Genomic DNA, 20,703 nt, shown 5'->3' with positions numbered 1-20,703 from the left:
CCTTCCTTGTTATCACGCTCACTGTCGTGGCGTGCCGCTATATCGCGAAGAACGCTAGAACCGCACCGAATACCACCCCATCGACTGTTAACATTGGCATTCGCCCAGTGCACTCACAAAGAGGTGCATAACGTGACCTGTTTTCATTACCCTCGACTATCCGGCTTTTGCCGCTTACAAAAGCTCGCACGAGCGAGCCTGGAACGAGGGACGTAACTACGAGTGCATCAAGTTAGTAGTATAACTCCAGGAGAGAGTGAGAGAGAAAGAGAGAAATAAAGAGATAAGTTAAGGTAATGTTATGAAAAGGCGACATTGAAGTTTGTTATAACTATGACTACCCTGTTTGATATCCTAGTGTGTTCTTTTACAAGTAACAAGGAACATCGAAGAAAAGGATCAACTTGGTATTAGGTGTTTGCAAAAGTTCGTTGATATTGCAAATAAGTAGAAATTATTTAAGTTTTATACCGTTCTTTTTCTATTTTGTATTTTTTTAAACAACTGAAATTTATAAAAATATCCAATTTTTTGATCTTAAAATTTATTTAAGGCATCTTTAAATAATCTCATTTATATTTTAGATAATACGCGCGAGCTTAAAATTTATCTACGGGTATATTAAATAACACGTAACCTCGATTTTTTTTCTAGGTAAGAATGAAACCCATAAAGTATCATACAACACTCATTACAATCTACGCAACTGTATGCTTTTTTATCTCACATAGAAACTAAAAATACGAACATAGATATACACATTATTACGTAAAGAAAATAGATCATTTATAAAAGTTCTTCGGATTACGTATACGCTAAATTATGTATTTCTCTAATTATAAGTATCAGTTACTAACATTTTACTTCATTAACACTCTTGCATTCATTGCCCTCTGTAATGTTTGTGCCTTCAGTCGTTCGATTTATAATATTTCTATTATGTTTAACATAAGTCTTTTTTCAACCGTTGAATTGGGACAATGACGCATCAGCAGTAATCAAGTATTACAGATGATAATTTATAAATCTTCAGAAGTCGAACAAGAGAGTAATTCAAACATTGCTTATTTATTAAAACACATTTAAACCCGAAAATAGTTTAGTGTACGTGTACTCTATAAAATTTCCGAAAACACAATTTTTACGAAAATAAGGCTTCAAGCGAATAAAATTTTACTTCATTTTTCAACTTATTTTCATTATACAGGTAGAATCACACCCTTGTATAATCACCATCCGAATACACATCTTTCACAGAAAGTAATGAAAACTAATTGTGAATATGTATTAGTCTACCAAGAAATTGCTATTGTTTTGTCATATTTAATGTAAAAGTAAACTTTATTTATAAAACATATATATTAGTATATTTTGTTTATTCTATTATAAATTATCATAAATAAGTGAGGATTTAATTAAGGAAATAAGATAATAATAAAATTCGAATTCGTAATCGAAACTTATCGAGTGAAAATTTCATGAGGATGGTTTTGATTTCGGATTGATTGAACCGTCAGTTAAATTAATCCCAGCAATAATACATTTAACATTTGATCCATGCATGTATTTCAATTATATTTTTACTCTTTGTCAGTCAGCTTCCAATTGCACAGAACGACGAGAAGCATCGTCAATGAACCTACTACACTCATCTATCCAGTCTCGTATCCATCCACATCCAACCACCAAAGTCCCATGCAATTGAATTAATCGCGTTCGAATCTCGCGTAGTCTCCTCTTTCGAAAATGAAAGCCACAATCGCATGAACCACTAAATCAAACTTTCCTAATCGCTTTTTTCCTAATCTTTGCAAAACTATTTGGCAAAATAAGAGAGTAAGAAGAAAGAGAAAAAAAGAAATATATATATATATATACGTAACGAAATATTATTATTTATATTTCGTCACCTTTACTAATAATTTAAATTGGCTGCTGTCTTACAGTTAAGACGCGCAGGCGTATTAGGCTTAGAAAGATTCGGGAAAGTTAATAACGAAACAGAAAATATAGAAACGGTTAGTAGTTTGCTAAGCAGAGACGGTTAGAGTTCAAATTGCGAAGCTAGTGATAAGACAATAAAATAAGAGTGAATATTAGCTGTAAATGTTGTTTCTCTTATTTGCAGGTAATGCAACTAATGTACATAGTGTAGTTTTAAGTGTAATTTGTATTTTTACAATGTAACGCAATGCAGATAATGTAGTTTAGTGTGAATAATATTAATAAAATAATCGAGAGAATCTCTTATTTGCAGAAACTCAAGGCAGTTATATTTCCAAGACATCATCCTTATAAGAACTATATAGAATATACCTTATATATATATAAATATATTTTTAACAATATTTTATATTAAGTCGTATTAAGTCGGAACCGTCTAATGGCTAATATCAAATAGCTCATATCCTATTAAAGGATCTTTTACATAATATAGGTATTTTTTAAATACCTTCATTTCATGGTATTTTAACAAAATATACCTTGTATGATTAGATTTAAGTAGTTGAAAAGAAAAAGGGTGGTAGTAACATTTTTTTTAAATGAAACTTTTTAAACGATAATGAAACGACATGAAAAGAGAGAGAGAAAGTAAGAAAGAACACAAAGTTGATTGACGGTTGAACGAAATTATGAAATTTGGATATTATGAATCTGATATTTTATAATTTTCAACTCAAAGTCATCACTGGTCAAAGAGGAATGTTAAAACAATCCTAAATACTAGTAGAGAACATACTAGTAGAGTAAATACTAGTACTGTGTTCGATTTATCTTAAAATGATTGTTAATTAATAAAAGAAAATATATATTGTAGTCTAAAAACACCGAGTATAAGTTCAACGTTCCGTCCTCTTCGAAATCCGACAGTTAACTAATTCATTGTCCTCTATGTAAGTCAGTTAAAATTTCTTTTATTGATTATTGTTCATACGACTTTCCGAAAGCTAAATATATATAACGTAAGTAATATTCATATTAAATAAAATTTATTCTTCTGAAAGTCATATAATCAAAAGTCAATAAAAGAAATTTTAACTAATTTACATAGAGGACAATGAATTAGTTTACTGTCGGATTTCGAAGAGGACGGATACGTCGAACGTATACTCCGTGCTTTTAGACTACAATATACATTTTTTTCAATTAATTAACAATCAATTAAGGAAAATCTAACACAGTACTGTATTTTACTAATATTTAGGATTATTTAAACTAAAATACATTTCTTTTAACGCTTCTGCCCAGTGATGACTTCCAGTTGAAAATTTTCATCTAATAAAATATCAGATCGAAATTGTTTAATAGCCTAAATATATTAATATATATGACATTTTTAAACAAATGTATTTTTGTATTATTCTCAATCTGATGGGTATTAAATTGATTCTGATATTAAAAAACAATTAAATAATAGTAAAAACAAAGGATGTTCAATTGTTAGACTTAAAAAACCCGGGTACTTCTCTTATTATACTAACATATACGATTTTAAGATACGGGCGTTTCCTGTACTTTATTTTCATATCTGTTTATAATAAAGCTTTCAAATTAAACTCATTAAATGTATTATTAAGATATACTAATGTATTTATTTCAAAATTTTCTTCATCCTAAACAAACTACATCAACAGTTTTTAAGAAAAAATGTAGTAAGCGTAACCGAATACGATTTTAAGGGACGGTCACTGTATATATGAATCAATCGATTATTTCCCAAATAATAATACGAGTTTCACTTCTATCGTGCGTGGATAAATAATGTGGAATATGCACGAATAATCTTATTTTTTTATCTTTTTAAATTATTTTTAAATTAAAAAAGGAAATATTTTCAAAATAAATTAAACGGCAAATTATTTATTCGATAAATTTATAGATAAAATATATATAATATAAAATATATGTATAATATATAAAGATACGTCATCGTTAATATTTCAAAAGATGATCACGATATTTATTTGATCGAAATTATGTGAGTGATTACAGAGAAACGAATATTAACAACAATGAACTGAATCCGAATTTTTTTAATTCGATAACTTCTCTTGATTCGAGATTACGAAGCCGTCGTCCATAGTAAGTTGAAGAGCCAAATTTCGCTTTCTCTCCAAATTCATTTCGTCAGATATTCTTATAAGATTCGCCTGTTCGAAACGAAGAGCATTCTTTAATTCCTGCAGTTTCCAAGATGCTTCCATTTGTTTCTCGGCTATTTGCCTTTGCAGCGCAGCAATTCTTTTGTTCAAAACATCGTAATCTTCTTGAGAAGGACTTCGTCCGGGACAAGGAACGGTAAAAACCGTATCGAAACTTGGTCTGTCGTTATCATCTCGAACCATACTCGACGTAAGTAAACAAATTTTATCGTGAAGATCTGCCATTTGTGTTAGTGTCAATGACTGAAGACAAAAATTGCATTTTTTTATTTGTACAAGTATACTTATTAGACTTTTTTATCTTCTTTTTTTTATAATTAATTATAATATAATAATATATTTTATTTATAATTAACCGTCTATATATAATTCAATTATTTTTTAATATTTAAAATTATAAACTTATATATAATTCTGGTATTTATAATATTATTTATACTAATATATAAACTTCAAATATGAAATGACTATTAATTTCGTTGCAATAGAATGAAATAAAATGACAACTACGCAGATATATCTATGAATATGTGATTAATTTCAAAAGTACATAACACGCGTTACGAAGGATTAAATATTTAATAATAATGATTTTTATTTGATAGGACAACATGTGTGCGATACTAACTTTTAACCAAACATCAGAATCGAACGAATCGTGTGGTTCTTTATCTTCGGGAATGTCTTCTTCCATGAATTTCTAAACGATTATTATAATAAGTTTTCATTACGTAATATTGAAACAACAAAAGCATAAAAATTTATAGAAGAGAACGATGCATATCGCGTAATAATAGATATTTCTCAACTGCACGTTATTATTACGGCTTGATGGCTACACATCAGCGTCAGAGAGTGCCAAGCGCTTGGATCTGCACGAACTAATTAATAACTGTAATTACACGATTTGTGTCCCGCTCATGGTAACGTTAAACGTCATTCCGTAAACAAAGCTCCTGGTGCCATGCTATAAGAAAGGATATGCAAACGCGTTACCCGCTAGTAGAAAATTAAAGGGTATCAAACTGACTGATTTACAACATCAAATATTAATAAATGTATATCGAATTCTCACAAAATCAAAATGTAACTTTATATGTATATACAAGGTGGTGAATAAAATGGTACAATATTTTATTGGCTTATATTACTTATCAAGTGGAGTTAAATATTCTAATTAACATGTATTCTAAAATCAACTCTTTCTATTACATATAAATAAACTTTAATTATTTATAAGCGTTCGATATCGTAAGTGAGTCTTTTGTTAATATATATTGGAACACTTACAATATCTAACGTTCATAAATAATTAAAATTTTTCTTTCATCGAAAAGCCTGATTTTAGGACCCATGTTAACGAGACATTTTTTTTATTCCCCTAATAAATATTACATGTCTTTAAAATTTGGACCCTTTTTTGCCACCCTGTATATAAATGATAAAATTCCAATATTATAGCTACGGATAATTTAAACTTTTCCTTTTACAATATCAAAGTTTCGTTAGAAAACGTTGGAAAACGTTTAAATAAGTATTTACATTTCCTAGCTAGAAAAATTGCCTATTAAATTTATCGAGGTTTCACTAACCTTCTTCAAATTTTCGTCCTCCTCTCTCATAGGTTTTCGTAGATCATCCAATTCTTGTATCTCGATTTCAACACGATAAATATTATCAGATAGTTCATGGAAAATCGGCAGCAATTTATCGAAAGGCGAAAGTAATCTTCGAACGAAATCATCATCCTCTTCAAAAGCTGAAGCCATTTTCGGCTTCTCTTCTATTTTACCAGTTAAAAACATCACATAATCTCGCACACGACTCAAACCTATTCAAATAAATCGATGTACATATACAAAAAACTGATTTTCTACATGATTATTATAGCTAAATTGCTTATCATTGTTTCACAAAATAATAAATTTATAAAAATTTGTAATAAATTTATGTTCTTCTTTTAATAAAAGATAAAAAAAATGTAATAATACAATACACAAATAACTTATATAATTAAGAATGCGAAATTACTATATATGTTGAAATTCAATTTGATGCAATTATAGTAATTGAAATTCGAACTCGAAATCGTGACTTTACAACTGCTATAGATTGACATTATTTCCTGGAAGTTGTATGTGTGCATCTATCGTTTCTAACTTCGTAAAGCCACAGACTTATTCAAAAGCATCAAACTCATCGCCAATTAAAAGTTTCGAATACTTCGTGATCATTATTTCTCGGCTCGTTAAAATTCTTACATGCCAGAAAAATATCTGTATGAACTTCGAACGCCTCTTACCGTCGTTTTGTTGTTTTATTTTTCTCATGAGCGCTTCGATCACTTCGATTATAAAATCACTATCATCCGAAAGCGTTGATTTATCTTCCCCTACTAAACATTGAAATGTTCAAAATTCTTTTAAGAATTAAGACAAATAGAAAATAACTTTAATAACAAACCTGGTACAGTTAAGATTTTTCTCAGGCCAAAGTTAGCCTTCTTGATATCATCTAATTGAAGCTTCGACTCGATGTTCTCTAATTTCAACCGATCTATCTCTTTTTTCGAAGCTTCTGAATCATCCGTCATCTTAGTTTTCAATTGACGATAATTTGTGTCCAATGCTTGGAGATCAGTACGTGTCTTACTAATATCTTTCTTCAAACTTTCGTTTTCCGATCTTAATTTTTCTCTGTCCTCTTGGCACTGGGCTAATTCTTTCTCCAATTCTCGTAGAGTTTCAATTTCCTTTAACGAGACATCCCTCATCTTGTTACACTCTGCAAGATCTCTCTTCAAGCCATCGATTTGTGTTGCAAAAAGATCTCTTTGATGCTGCAAATCTTCGATCATTTTATCTACCTTAGATTTTTCCGTCGATAAGTCAGAAATTTCCTTTTGCATGGATCTTATCTTCGATTCTGCATCCTCGAGAGATTTTCTCGATCTCTCACCGTCCGATTTTAAATCTGCTTCTTTCTTACGTAAACTTTCTAGCAGTTTATTCGCATCGTCCTCTTGGATTTTCAATTTGTCCGTTTCAGCTTGCAATCTTCCCGTTTCGACGCGTAGTCTGGCCAATTCCTCTTTTAATGCGGCCAATTCTTCCTTACAAGCGTTACAATCTCTTATTGCTGCTTCTTTAATATTTTTTTCAGTATTCAATTGTTTTTCGAGTTTATCAATCTGTGCTCTTAAATTTGTCAACTCGTCGAGAAGACTAATTTTTTCTTCTTCCATCTTTGATACCTTCTCTTCTATATTCTTCAATTTATTCATCGTGTCCGATAGCATTTTTTGATCAGCCACTAATTGTTTTTCCAACTTTTCCTTTTCTTCTCTAAGCTTCCTCAACTCTCCCATTATTTCAACATTTTCTTTTTGACAAGAGGATAAGTCTGTTTTGAGTTTATCGACGTTAGATCTTTCTGCAGCTAACTCAGACTTCAGTTTATCGATTTCGATCAGTTGCCCATCTCCCTGACCCCTAAGTTTACCGTAATCTTCTTGAAGCTTCTGCTGGCCGACCTTTAGGTTGTCATTCTCGCTTTGCAAGCTCGCCAAATCCGTTTCTAACTTAGCTGCTTCTCTCGAGAATTTCTCCGTTTCGTCCTTCAATCTCTCAACTTCCCCTTTCATCGAAGTATTCTCAGTTCTCAGTGCTAAGATCTCAGCTTTCTGCTTCTCTATTTCAGAATCGGCCGACGTCAATCGTTGCAAGGTGTTTGCGAGAGAACCTTTCAGATCTTTGTTCTCCTCTCTGAGTCTCAATAATTCAGCCTTCAATGCTGATAACTCATCCTTCAAACTGATATTCTCATTTTTCATTACGTTGAGATCTTTTAAGATCTCTCCTTTCAATGACTTGTCGAGTTCATGAGACTTCTCCAAATGATCTAGTTGGTATGATATATCTTCGTTGTGTTTCTCGAGTTTCAAATTATCTTGCTCCAATTGAGAAACTCGTTGTTCCAATAACTTTTTAGATACCTAAAACACAATCAAAATCTATAAGCATCTATGGATAATCATTTTAATGATAAAAATCGTTACCTGACATTCGATAGACTCTTTCATAGCTTTCTCTAAATCTTTCTTCAACTTATCAACGCTTAAACCGATTTTACAATTTTCCATTTTCCAATGCTCAATTTCTTCTTCTAATTTCAAAATCTGATTTTCGAGATCAACTATTCGAGCTTTTAACGTTTCCATTTTCTTAATCAATTCTAAATTTTCATTCTTCACGTTTGACAAATCATCGCCAAACTTTAAGAGCGTTTTCTTTAATTCTTCTTTCTCCTCTTTGAGAGCTAAGTTTTCTTTTTTCAATTCGTCGATCTTAACCAGCAAATTCTTCAACTCGTTCTTAAGAGTCATTAATTCTTTCTCAGCGTTGTTTCTTGCCAATTTCTCAATGTCCAATTCAGCTAATGTATCGTCGAGCTTTGCTTTTAACGTATCCGATTCTTTTCTAAGAGTCACGTTTGCAGACCTCAAATTTTCTAGTTCGGGCTTGAGCCGAGCATTCTCCTCATTTTGCATTTTCAAGCGTTCATTTTCATCTTTAAGTTTATCCAACTCCTCTATCATCTTATCAAGTGCGTCCTTCACCGCTATACTCTCGTTCTTTATCTTCTCAGCATCCGCCTTTGCTCGTTCACTCTCTTCCTTCGATGCATTATTTATAGACTCCAACTCGTTTATCCTACCTCTCAAACTATTATTTTCCTCTTTACATTTATTCAACGCCTCGAGTACGCCATCGAACTCTTCTATTTTTTTCTTCAATGACTCGTTTTCACCCATTAATTTATCGTTCTTTTCGTCAAGTTTCGCCAGTTCCTCGCGTAACATTACATTGTCCTTTTCAGCCTTCTCCTTCTGAGCCTTCGTTGATACAATTTCACTTTCTAAACGCTTAACTTCTTCCACAGCTTTTTCTTTCTCATTTTTCTCCATACGTAATTCTTTCAATTGTTCATTGAAATTGAAATTTTCTTTAAGTAAATTTTCCATCTCCGTTTCGATCGCATCGAGTTTATTGTTAAGATCATTTTTCAATTTTTCTTCATCGACAAGCCGCTTCTTCAATTCGTCGGCTTCGATCTTCATAATGTCTAACTTTGAAATGATATCATTTCTTTCATCTTTTAAATTCTTTAAGTTATTTCTTAACGTAGCCAATTCGTCTTCCAAATCTTTGATTATCTTTGAAGATTCCTCGTTAAGTGTACGTTGCTCTTCTAAATCTTGCGTTAAATCTCGAAATCGCGTTAGTTCATTTTGAAGATCGGCGATATATTTCTTCAAGCTCGTTTCCTCCAATAATTTTGCATCCAATTTTTCCTGCAAATCACCCAACTTCGTCATATAATCCTTCTCTGATTTTTCTTTCGATTCGAGGATCTTGATAATCTGGTCATTTCTTTCGGAAATGATCTCACGTATCTTTACTAATTCTTCTAAAAGATTATCTCTCTCAACTTCGAGATTGTACAGTTGAGGCTTAACATCTTCTATTTCTTTCTGCAACTTAGTCATATCTGTAAAAACAACAGCAATAAAATAAATCACGATTAAGATGATAAACTTTGTATATGAAGCAAGCAATGAAATAATTATTGACGATTCGTACCTTGCAAACTAATCGCCGATTGTTTAAGTTCATGAGTGAGATCATATATCTGACAAAAATAATATTCTATTTGTTATATTTAATCTCATAAAATATACAAGGTGATAAAAAAAAAAGAAAAAAAAGAAATTACAAATTAAAATAACACCAAGAGAGGATTATAGAATAACGAGGTATTTTAGATAACGATCAAAAGATAACAAAATCTTACTTTTTCGTCTTTTCTCTGAAGTTCCGCCTTTGCCGCAACTACTTCTTCCATCAAAGTCTTGTAGCTTACAGAAACCTTATCAAGATCCGATGCAATAGCGAAAGAAGATCTCTTCTCTCCGTCTAATTCTTCCCTTAAAGACTCGAGGGTAGCATTCTTTTCGTCTAGCTGATCCTTCATATTTTTCATAGCTTCTTCGCAATCTTTCAATTTTTTTTCGAGATTCAGCAGCTTGTTCTGAGGTGACTCTTGGATCGCTTCTACCTCATCGTGAAAATTTCATTATTATTGACTAATCTCATTATTTATATTATATTATATTAAATTATATATAAGATACCTGAGGTACCTTGTTATATCTCTCGCCTAAGGATTGTAAATTATTGAAGTCGCCATCCGAAAGACATACGAAAAAGTATTAAAATATTGTTATCAGAAAGAAGAAAATAAATGGTTGGATTTTGAAGGAATGATTATACGAAAAGAACAATCGCGTAAATTAATGTCACGGTGAAAAGTGGGCGATATCATCAACCAAACTATACCTAATCCTCAGGTAACCTTATATTACATTTACAACTCCTTAATACAATCTTTTTCTCTCGCAAACAGTCGATAAATTTTAAATATAAAATCGAATTGCTTTTCGGATCGAAGGAAAAGAAATATTTTTTCTTTTTACTCGAAAGAAAAAAATTGTCGAAAGACAAAAAGTATGAGATTGACTCGTCGAAAAGAATGAAAAATCAATCAATAGATATCTCACTTCTGTACGTTATAGGATCACTGAGAAGATTGTTCAGATATTCATCGATCTCTTCTGAACTCATACCAAGATCTTCCAATAAACGGTAAAGTCGTTCGTTATCTAACTTCAATTTCTCGCAGCCATTCGAAAGATCAAGCATCGTATCCATAGACTTTTCGACGACATCCGCGACCTGCTGATCCGCTTCTTCGCCATTCTTCATCAATTCTCGTAATTTCGCTCTTAGACGATTCAAAGCTGCACAAGAAGTATCATCTTCCGCTTCGGCCAGCTTCAATCTCAGTTTGCTTATCATTTCTTTGAATCTGTTACGAAATTTATTTAAAAACACCTATTCCTATCTTTGACTCGTAAACAAAATTATATAAAATAATAATACTAATAATAATAATAATAATAATAATAATAATAATATTATTATTATTATTATTATTAATAATATTAATATATAAGCCATTCACAGCAATTTATTTCATTTTGAAAATTAGGGAAAATTTTATTATCAATTCATTCGATAGATGATAAACTTTTTATACTAAAAGTAAATGTTCTTAATAATATAAGTGTAACACAACTAAATGACAAAAATTAATATCACCGTTAAATGATAAACGACACGATAATTTAAGTAATTGTTTCAATTTTCTCTACTTTTTGTTTTGCGTAGTGAATCGATTTGGCAAATCAAATAGCTCGTGTATTAATAACGTAATAATAATATTTATTTAATATATATGGATAATTATTGTTATATGCAATAAAATCGGCGAAAGATTTAGCATTTCATTAGTCCAAATGTTAAAGAATCAGCATAATTAATTTAACGATAAATTACTGTTTCTTTTCAGCAAGGAAACGTTCTTTCAACGTTTTCATCTTCTCCCTGACATATATAACCTCCTCTTCAGGATCTTCCCAACACTCACGTTCGGCAAAACTCTCCTCGAGATCCTTCAGCTTTTCCTCGAGCTCTTCATTTGCATTTTGTAGTCTTTCGTTCTCTTGGCGATAATGCACGATCAGAGGATCGGGTTTTAACGCGACGTTCGTGTCAACACCTACAAAGCGTTGGAAAATTACTTCGATCGAATCTAACGTTTATTTTTTTTTTCAAATTTCGCTTTATCTATCCTATATCACTGGAACTAAAATATGAACGAAGCGAAAACCGATACCTCCAATCATACTAAATAATACACATGCAATAACAAAACCTCATAGATTCGCATGAACAAAGTATTAATAAAAAGAAAAAAAAGGAAAAATGTTCCTTCTAAGCAATTCCTTAACAGAAATAAAATTCAAAATTGAGGAAAAATAAATTTTAAACAATTTCTAAAATAATAACTAATTTGAATAAAGTAGATAACAAAACGGTTTGATTGAACAAATGGATTATGGCAGGGGGGAGGGGGAAAGATTGATTCTACGATATCTAACATAAGTCGAATAAAAAAAGTAGTAACATACTTTCGTTAAAGCTTTTTATTTTTAAGAAAATCGATCAACCATTTTCAAAAATACTTAGAAATAAAATGTTACTCCTTATTCTCAACTTACTTTTATATATAAAACCACCCCCCCCCGGATAGATATAACATTAATATATAGATATATATATATATATATATAGATATCTTTGTTCAACACAGCAGCACTCAAGATATATTGGTACCGAATGATTGTAGGGCTTGTTTCAGAGACCTAGTTTCGCTTTCGAGCTGAAGTCTCTCCATCCGCCATTTCTTCATTTGACAGCGCATTGCTGCTAGCTTCTTAAGGGCAAACGAAAGATCACGAATTTCCGACTCCTTCGAATTATCACTGAAAGGGTCATAACTGCAGCAACAGCATGGCTCGCTCGGTGAATGTAAGACATAACGAGACTGTAATACGTCGCATCCACACGGACAAACGCCTAGTTTTGCCATACTTTTCTAATTGAAAATAAAAAAGGAAAAAAAGAAAAATTAAGGGAATGGAAAAAGATGAGAAAACGTAAAAAAAGAGGAAAAAATTGGAGAAATAAGAGTGTAAATATGAGAAAAAGTTTTCTAGGTTACCATCCTGATACTTACGATATTTTGTTTCTTTTTTTACTTGTTTTTTTTTTCTTTTTTATTTCTCTTACTACAAACGGCCGTACTTTACACACAGATGCGAGTAAAATCGCACGAAAATTTTAAGTTATCATGAAGAAAGCCTCCTCCCAACACTCGTCGTTGCGAAACTATGTCAGCATGAGAATAATTTTTTCAATAGAAACTTAACGTTAGATGCTATCGATCCCTCAAAGTCAGCCAAAGATATTATTCTTTTATTATCGATTAACAATATCGATGCATCGATAACCTCGATAAATTTATTGTTAGATAGAAGATATCATAACCCACTTTTTCATAAGTATTCATAGATTGTTTTAATACGATCTAATTATAAGAATATATTGACCCCTTTCAGAATAGATATTTTTATACTTATAATTAAATACTTTTAAAGATAATATAAAGGAAATCTCTTTATAACGATTAAAATAATTCTATATTTATTTCACCTAAGAAATGTACGTTTACCATAATAACTATATCAAAATAGAAATGTTAATTATCGACTGTCTCCCATCTCTAAATTATTCAATCGAAAGTATAATTAAATCTACAATTATATTAACTCATAATCAATCGAATTATCATCTTGCAAAAAATACTCTATAATAAATGTCATCAGAAATACGTAAAAATAATCAAATACGTTCATTAATTATTTGGATTAAATCGTGTAAGGAATCGTAAAACGTCTCATTCTTGAAGAACAAAATTCCATATCGGAAAAGGCGCGATTAAAAAAGCTTGAGAAGTTTCTCGCTTTGGAGTCTAAGGCACCCCCGTGCTTTTTCATCTCCCTCTTGAAAAATCCTACTAACAGTTCTCGAGAACGTAACTTTCCTCATTTCTCCAAGCAAAGAATTATATCGACGTTTGCGACACAGTGACTTCGCGTTAAATTTTCTTCGTTTCATTGAACTCGCTCCTTTTCGCAATTTCTCGTTATACTATCGTCTCTTATAACGCGATCCGATATCGAGTAACTTGGAAAACGATACCCTCGATTTTTTGCTTTAGAGAGCTTCGAGAGTACTTTGAGCCACGTCCGGCTACATCGAAGATTTTATCGACGAGAGATACATTATCAATTAAATTTTATCGATAATTACAAACACCGAGAGAAAATGTCATTGACTTAATAACTTGTAAACATTAATAATATATTATACGAACTAATGGTGTCATCTAATCATTCTGATCAAGTGACACGAAAATAAGACTTTTCTCAATTACTTTTCTCTTTGAAAACGTCGAGTCAAAGTTATGAATATTTTATGCCTTATTATTATTATTATTATTATTATTATTATTATTATACTTTTACCTAATTGAAAATAATTTTATAAAGCAAAAAAAAACAAATTCCTCTAAGCAAAAACAAAGCTGTCTTCAATATGACGCCACTGAAAAAGTTTCAACTACCAACATTGAAGTATCGAAATTTAATACTTCTTCTCTTTCAGTTTAGTATATTCAGAAACTAATGATCATGTGTAAAATTAATTTATTTAATATTATATGTACAGATTTCAGTGCAATTGATTTTGTATTTTTTTCTTGTTTATATTTGCATAAGCTGAAAAAAACTTCTGTCCCCAAAACTATATAAAAATCAATCGATAAATGCAAAGAATCTTAATTTTTTCACAATTTTTAACAAGAATGACCTTTTAAATATATAATAATAATCGATCGATTATCATTGACTATCGTTAAACAACAAGATGTAATAAGATCGATGAATCGAATTTTGTTTTTACATATTCTGAACGAAACTTCAGGTATTGTTATCAAAATTACCGGTTCTTAGGTAAAACAAAAAGGTAGGTATATAAATTTTCTTTAGTAAAAGAGAATGGTGTCATTCTAGGACAATCGATTTTATTTATAACATTCTAACAGTTAGAAATTAACGTCAACGTCAAAGACATGCGAAGTATCTCTGATATAATCGAGATCGTACACTTCTCTAATCTCCTGAAACGTTAATCTTACAAGTGTCTAACATGGGAAGGAAGAGAACCTAAAAAGTAATTAACTGTAACTACCACTTAACCCTATCGATTTTAATTCGGATAAGGAAAATCAATTCGTGATATACGATAGTATTAGTGCGCTTTTTTTGTTGTTTTTTGAAAAGTCATTAAAGTCAAGTAAACGAGAATTTATTGTGAAAAATAAAAGATAAAAGATTAAAGCATTGGAACTTTAATTTTGAAATATTAATATTAATATTAATAATAATAATAATAATAATAAAAACCTCGTCGAGATGATCACGCGAGATTTATGAAGAAAACCATAGAAAAGTAAAATAAAGAAAAAATTCATAGAAATGTCGAAGCAACTGAAAAGAACGACTGCCAAAAGTGACAACAGCTTCGAGATGAAAATAAATAATCTAAGAAACGTGTTAGCCGAAGCGGAGGACGATATAATGCGAGGTACTGCCTACAAATTGCGAGATAATATCGTTAAAATAAGAGAGAAATTTGCATGCGAGAAAAAACGTTTTAATAATGAAATTCAACGATTGAAAAGACGAGTTAAAGAAGCCGAAGAAAAACGATGGTATAGTAACGATCAAATTCAGACTATAGGTCAATTAAAGTCGAAATTAAAAGAATTTGTTAACGGCGATCGTACGATGGAAATTATTATTAAACATATCGTAGAAAGGATGGCTGCGACTGTGCCAAATCTTTCGGAGGAATTGGTGAACGCTAATGAGGACCTTTACAAATCAAATTGCGAGAACGCACAACTGCGTTACGAAATCGACAAGATCAAAGCAATGTTACGAATACAGACCGGCGATCCCGACAATTATCGTAAAAGAATAATCGAGTTTAAAACTATCTTGCGAGGATTGAAAAAAAACGTATGTTCTATGAAGAAAAATCTCGACGATAGTTCTTGTAATGATACTTTCGATTTTGAGAATTACATCAAAGCTATTAGGAAGATCGATATGACGATTAACGAATTGAGGAACAAACTGAGAAACGATCGACGTGCTTTTATAACTACTGGCAATCCTGATTGTTTCCGTTACTTAACGAAGATCGTCGAAGTTCGATTGATTTTAAAACAGCTGCACGAGGAACTGGAAAATTCTTTAACACTGGCAGAGAAGTATAAAGACGATGAGAATGAGAAAACGAAGAAAGGTTACGTTGAAAGGGTTGAAATTTTGGAGAAAATAATCGAACAAACGAATATCGAACTTGCTTGCTTAAAAATCGAGCCTGTAGCTAACTGTAAACTCGGTGGTACCAGCTGTCTCGAGTTCTTGAAGAAAGTAACAGCGTTGAATGAGACACTGAAAAGATACAAAGAAAAGATCAACGAATTAAATAAGAATCTAAATGAAGATAACTCACGAACGTCTCGCTCGATGACGCTCGAAGAATTGAGAAAACTCATCAACGAATTGTATTATCAATCGAGAGATTTAGAAAGTGTCGTTTATTCCGGCAACGAGACGAAATTGTTCGGAAGAATCGAAGAATTGGAAGAATTGTTGGTCAAGTCAAAAATCGAATTGTCGAATAAAACGGAAGGCATGAGTGTATTAGAGAAGAAACTCGAATGCGGTAAAAAGGAATTGGAGGAAACGAGAGAGAAAAACACTAAGCTTAGCAAGGAAATCGACAAATTCGAAAAGGATTCGAGAAATCGATTAGAAGAGATGCGACGAATGAAAGCCGAGTTGAATAGCTTGACAACACAGTTGCAGGTAACGATTCCTCATTAATTTATAAGTATAATTTATATTACACATCGTATAAATTATTCATTACATCATCTTATTACAGAGTCTACGAAACGATAAAAAGAATTTGTTCACGGAAACGGAAAAAATGAATAAACTGTTGATGGAAAGAAACGAAGAATTATCTAAGATTCGTGCTACAAAATTAAAACTAGAGAAAAGTCTGGAAACAACGACGAAACAATTGAACGAAGAGTCGAAGAAGTCAATAAGAACGTCAGAGAGAGAAAATTCCCATGGACAATTACAAAGTGAATTGAATGAAGTGAAAAATACGATAAATGATTTGAAAAAGGAGCTCGATCTTGCAAATATTGAAAATAAAAAATTTGAGCTTGACGTCATACGTTTAACTTCTGAAAACAAAATACTGAAACAACGATCGAGTATCGTGGAAAAAACTCGTGAAGAATACGAATTGTTGTTGTCTAAACAGGCAACGCTAGAAAATAAAGTTGATCGTTACGATAAAGAAAATAACAAACTAAAGGCTGAGATCATGGAGTTAGAAGCCGAAGGAAAGACGGTTAAAACAACGATGGACGAGTTGAATAAGAAAAATAACTCGCTTTTGGAGCAAGTGGCAAAATTCCAAATAATTCAATCGTCGTTGGAGGAGGAAGCGAACAATTGGAAAAAACGCTCGAACGAGTTTGCAAGTGTGCTTGAACGAATCAACGAGAAGCTAAGAGATCTTCGAACAGAAAATTTAACGCTCAGCGACGATTTAAGTGGTTTGACTATGAAGAATAACGAAACGGAAGCTCTACTACGCGTTATCTCGACGGAAAAGAATCACCTGATGACGCGTACGAAGGAACTCAATGAGAAAAACTTCTCATTGAAGGATTGCCTGAATAAAATGAGAACCGAACGAGAATATCTTTCCGTCGAATTGAATAAATCAAAAATCGAATTTGACGAAACGAAATCGAACAATTCCGATCTTAGGAGAACAATCGAAGAATTGCAAGGAAAGTACAATGAAATGAAAAACGAGTACAGAATACTTGATAATCGTGCGAGAAATCTACGAATTAGCAACGAAGCTTTGCGTTCGGAGAACGATGAGTTGAAGGCTCGTTCAAACGAGTACCTCAAACATCTACAAAACTTGGAATTTAACGATGAAGACGATATTGGATTGTACGAAAACGAAGAAACAGAGAACAGAAAAGCGATGGAATGTGAAAGATCTACTGATAAAGTCAAGATCAAGGGCAAATCAAAGAAGAAAAACGATACGAAAAAATTAAAGCTTGCAAACGAAAGTTTAAAATTTCAATTGACTAATTTAAAAACTGAAAATATGGAAATGAAAGTCGAATTGGCACGAATTAAAGACGATTTAGGAAAAGACAAACGGTCAGATCAATTAGAAATTACGGAATTTCGGAACGTTTATATGAAAAGTCAAAAGAACGAAACGTGGTCTCCACGAATCGATCAAAATTCTCGACAAATTGTATTGTCAAACGAAACAAATAACGAAACTCTAAACTCTGATCTGGAATTAAGAGAGAAATTTGATACATTGACTAACATTCTCTCGAAAATGAGGATTGTCAATGGCGCTTTGAAAACTGAAATAGATATTTTGCGAGATAGCATGCACGCTGCGATCACCGATAAAGAGAAAACTGTTAGTGAGCTTCGCCGAGCTCTCGATGAATTGAAAGCTCTTAAAGTCGAATTGATAAAGCTCAGGGACGAGAAGCAAACGCTCGGAATACGATTGGACGAAGCTAGGCAAGAAGTTGATAACTTAAAAATTGAAAAAATCGCTTTAAAAGACGAACTCACGCTCCTCAGGAAAGCGAACTCTGATCTTAGAACGAAAATTGGCGATTTACAGAATTCTTATGTGAAACTTAAAACTTTAGACTCCAAATTGGAAAGTAAATTGGTAGGGACGTTAAAGAACGTAAGTAAATACACCGTCTCGGTTGACAATTCACACGAATTTGAAAACTTACTAAATGGTATTCTGAAGGATTACACGTCGATGAAAGAATCGTTGGGTATCGTCAATTTTAAATTCGATGATTGTAAATTCGCCCAAGGAGAAAGTAATAATTTTTCGAAAGCAAATTAACGTAGCGCGTGAATTATTAAATTTATCAAATAAATCAAAATGACGGGTATAATAGGAAAAAATGTCATAATAGAAGTAGATTATTTTATTCTAAAATGTCAAATATTGTGATAGACCGAAAAATACTTTCCAAATCATTTTTGTAGAAAATTCAAAATCAACAAATTAAATAGTAAATACTGCGTATGTTGATATAATTTCAAATGATAACCAATATCAAGACTTATTTAATGATGTTAAATAATTTGATACAATTTGAAGTAAGAAACATTCTCAAAAATGGTATAAATAATGAAATAATTATAATAATCTACTGATTTATAAGTTCAACGTAAAGATATGGATTAACATTTCAGATGATATTTCAGATATGTATGTATGTATATAAATATAAACGTTATGGGGAGTTATATAATTTAGATTTTCTTGCACCGGTGACTCTCGAAATGAGAAAATTAACAGCAAAATGCGTTAATAATGGCAGAATGACCAAGAAGATATCGTCCACGAGCTGGTAATATATTAATCGCTTTAAAACATCCCAGGGTCGTTGCGGAGACGTTATCGCGTTCCACTAAAATTCTACCGCGAGATTATTTCGACAAAAAGACGAAGCTCGCTCGCTTTGCGACATAGTTCCTGGCCATCTATCATTTCTCCATAGGATAGAAAGCGAGAACAGAAGCAGAGAACGGCAACGACGAGGCGTGCTGAAAATGCTTTTCAAACGTAATTCCGTTACATCCTTGACCACATTTTCCTTACGATCTTCGAGTCACGACGTTAAATCTTTCAAAAAGTATAGGGTTTCTATTCTACAATACATTAACGATACTCGTTAAGTATCATAAGATACTACCAAAGATTCTATTGTATTTTACAATCAAATTGATTTTTTGTTGTAGTTTAAATCTTCCAAATAATTTAAATATTTTCACACAAATTTATTAATTATCTGAAAACAAAGAAAATCCATAAAACATGATATACGTAATATCATACATTTTTCGTTTGTCAAAATTAAATCAGAGTAGCGGACATTATTTTTCTACTAACAACAAGATAATAATCTTCCTCGATATTGATCTTTTACATAATATTATTAAAATAATTAAATTATTTCAATGCAAATTCACTAATTATTTAGAAAACATAAAAGAATCTATAAAACGATATACGTAATACATACACTTTTTGTTCGTCATTTTAAGCTGATACAATTTATGAAAAAATATGGTTTCAATATTAAAAACGATGAATTACATGAACTCATACATCTCGTATAAACGACAAAGAGAAGGGTTTACGGATACACGTGCATGTAGATGAAGCGAATAGATAAGTAGATAGCAGTATACACGATGGTAAATACGTGTACGTAAACGTCTACATATAAGATGTCTGTGTATACGTATAAGTTGGAAGGACATGCCTTCGGCGTGGCTTGGCCAAAGTTATTACAAGGCGGATCCTGCGGATGGGAAACGTCACGCAACTGGTTGCTTTGACATTCCTCCTACAATGTCATCTGGTAGACGACAGACATCTGTGTTGACCTCTCATCATACACGGTCCTTCAGCATTGATCGATGGAACATTTTAAAAATCTTATTAATTAATCTAAAATTATTATTGCATATTATTTCTATCTCGATTAAATTAATCGATCGATAAAATGATAATCTTAACTGAGAATACTTATACGAGCTATTTCAAAATAATTGTTCCTATTTTCCCAGATATAACGTAAGACATGTAATTAAACACTTTTTCGTAATAAAATGGGGTATTACATTATATCGATCGTTAATGATGTACATATTGATATAGAAAAAAAGTGAATTGCTAGAATTATTGTTGTTTTAAAAATTTCGGATAATACGTCGTTCAATCGTACGAGATTATATTTCGTGTATCAACAATTAAAGCTTCATTTTTTATTA

At 31.7% G+C, this 20,703-nt stretch overlaps 2 protein-coding genes across 2 annotated transcripts; one reads left to right on the top strand and one right to left on the bottom strand.

Annotated features, from left to right (window-relative positions):
* Positions 1-3,939: 3,939 nt before the first annotated feature.
* LOC122523431 (golgin subfamily B member 1-like) lies at positions 3,940-9,567 on the bottom strand. The gene is made up of 6 exons (XM_043645171.1): positions 8,221-9,567; positions 6,627-8,157; positions 6,466-6,555; positions 5,756-5,994; positions 4,792-4,863; positions 3,940-4,406 (listed from the first exon to the last, which is right to left on the bottom strand). Exons 1-6 carry the CDS (start codon positions 9,538-9,540, stop codon positions 4,035-4,037), a joined length of 3,624 nt encoding a protein of 1,207 aa, XP_043501106.1. The 5' UTR covers positions 9,541-9,567; the 3' UTR covers positions 3,940-4,034.
* A 5,658-nt stretch (positions 9,568-15,225) lies between these two features.
* LOC122523331 (paramyosin-like) lies at positions 15,226-18,760 on the top strand. The gene is made up of 2 exons (XM_043645006.1): positions 15,226-16,629; positions 16,709-18,760. Exons 1-2 carry the CDS (start codon positions 15,226-15,228, stop codon positions 18,758-18,760), a joined length of 3,456 nt encoding a protein of 1,151 aa, XP_043500941.1.
* Positions 18,761-20,703: the final 1,943 nt, after the last annotated feature.

The sequence above is a fragment of the Polistes fuscatus genome, unplaced genomic scaffold, assembly GCF_010416935.1.
Source record: "Polistes fuscatus isolate 324 unplaced genomic scaffold, CU_Pfus_HIC Scaffold6, whole genome shotgun sequence".
In the NCBI taxonomy this organism is placed as follows: Eukaryota; Metazoa; Arthropoda; class Insecta; order Hymenoptera; family Vespidae; genus Polistes; species Polistes fuscatus.
This window is presented reverse-complemented; position numbering and strand designations above follow the sequence as displayed.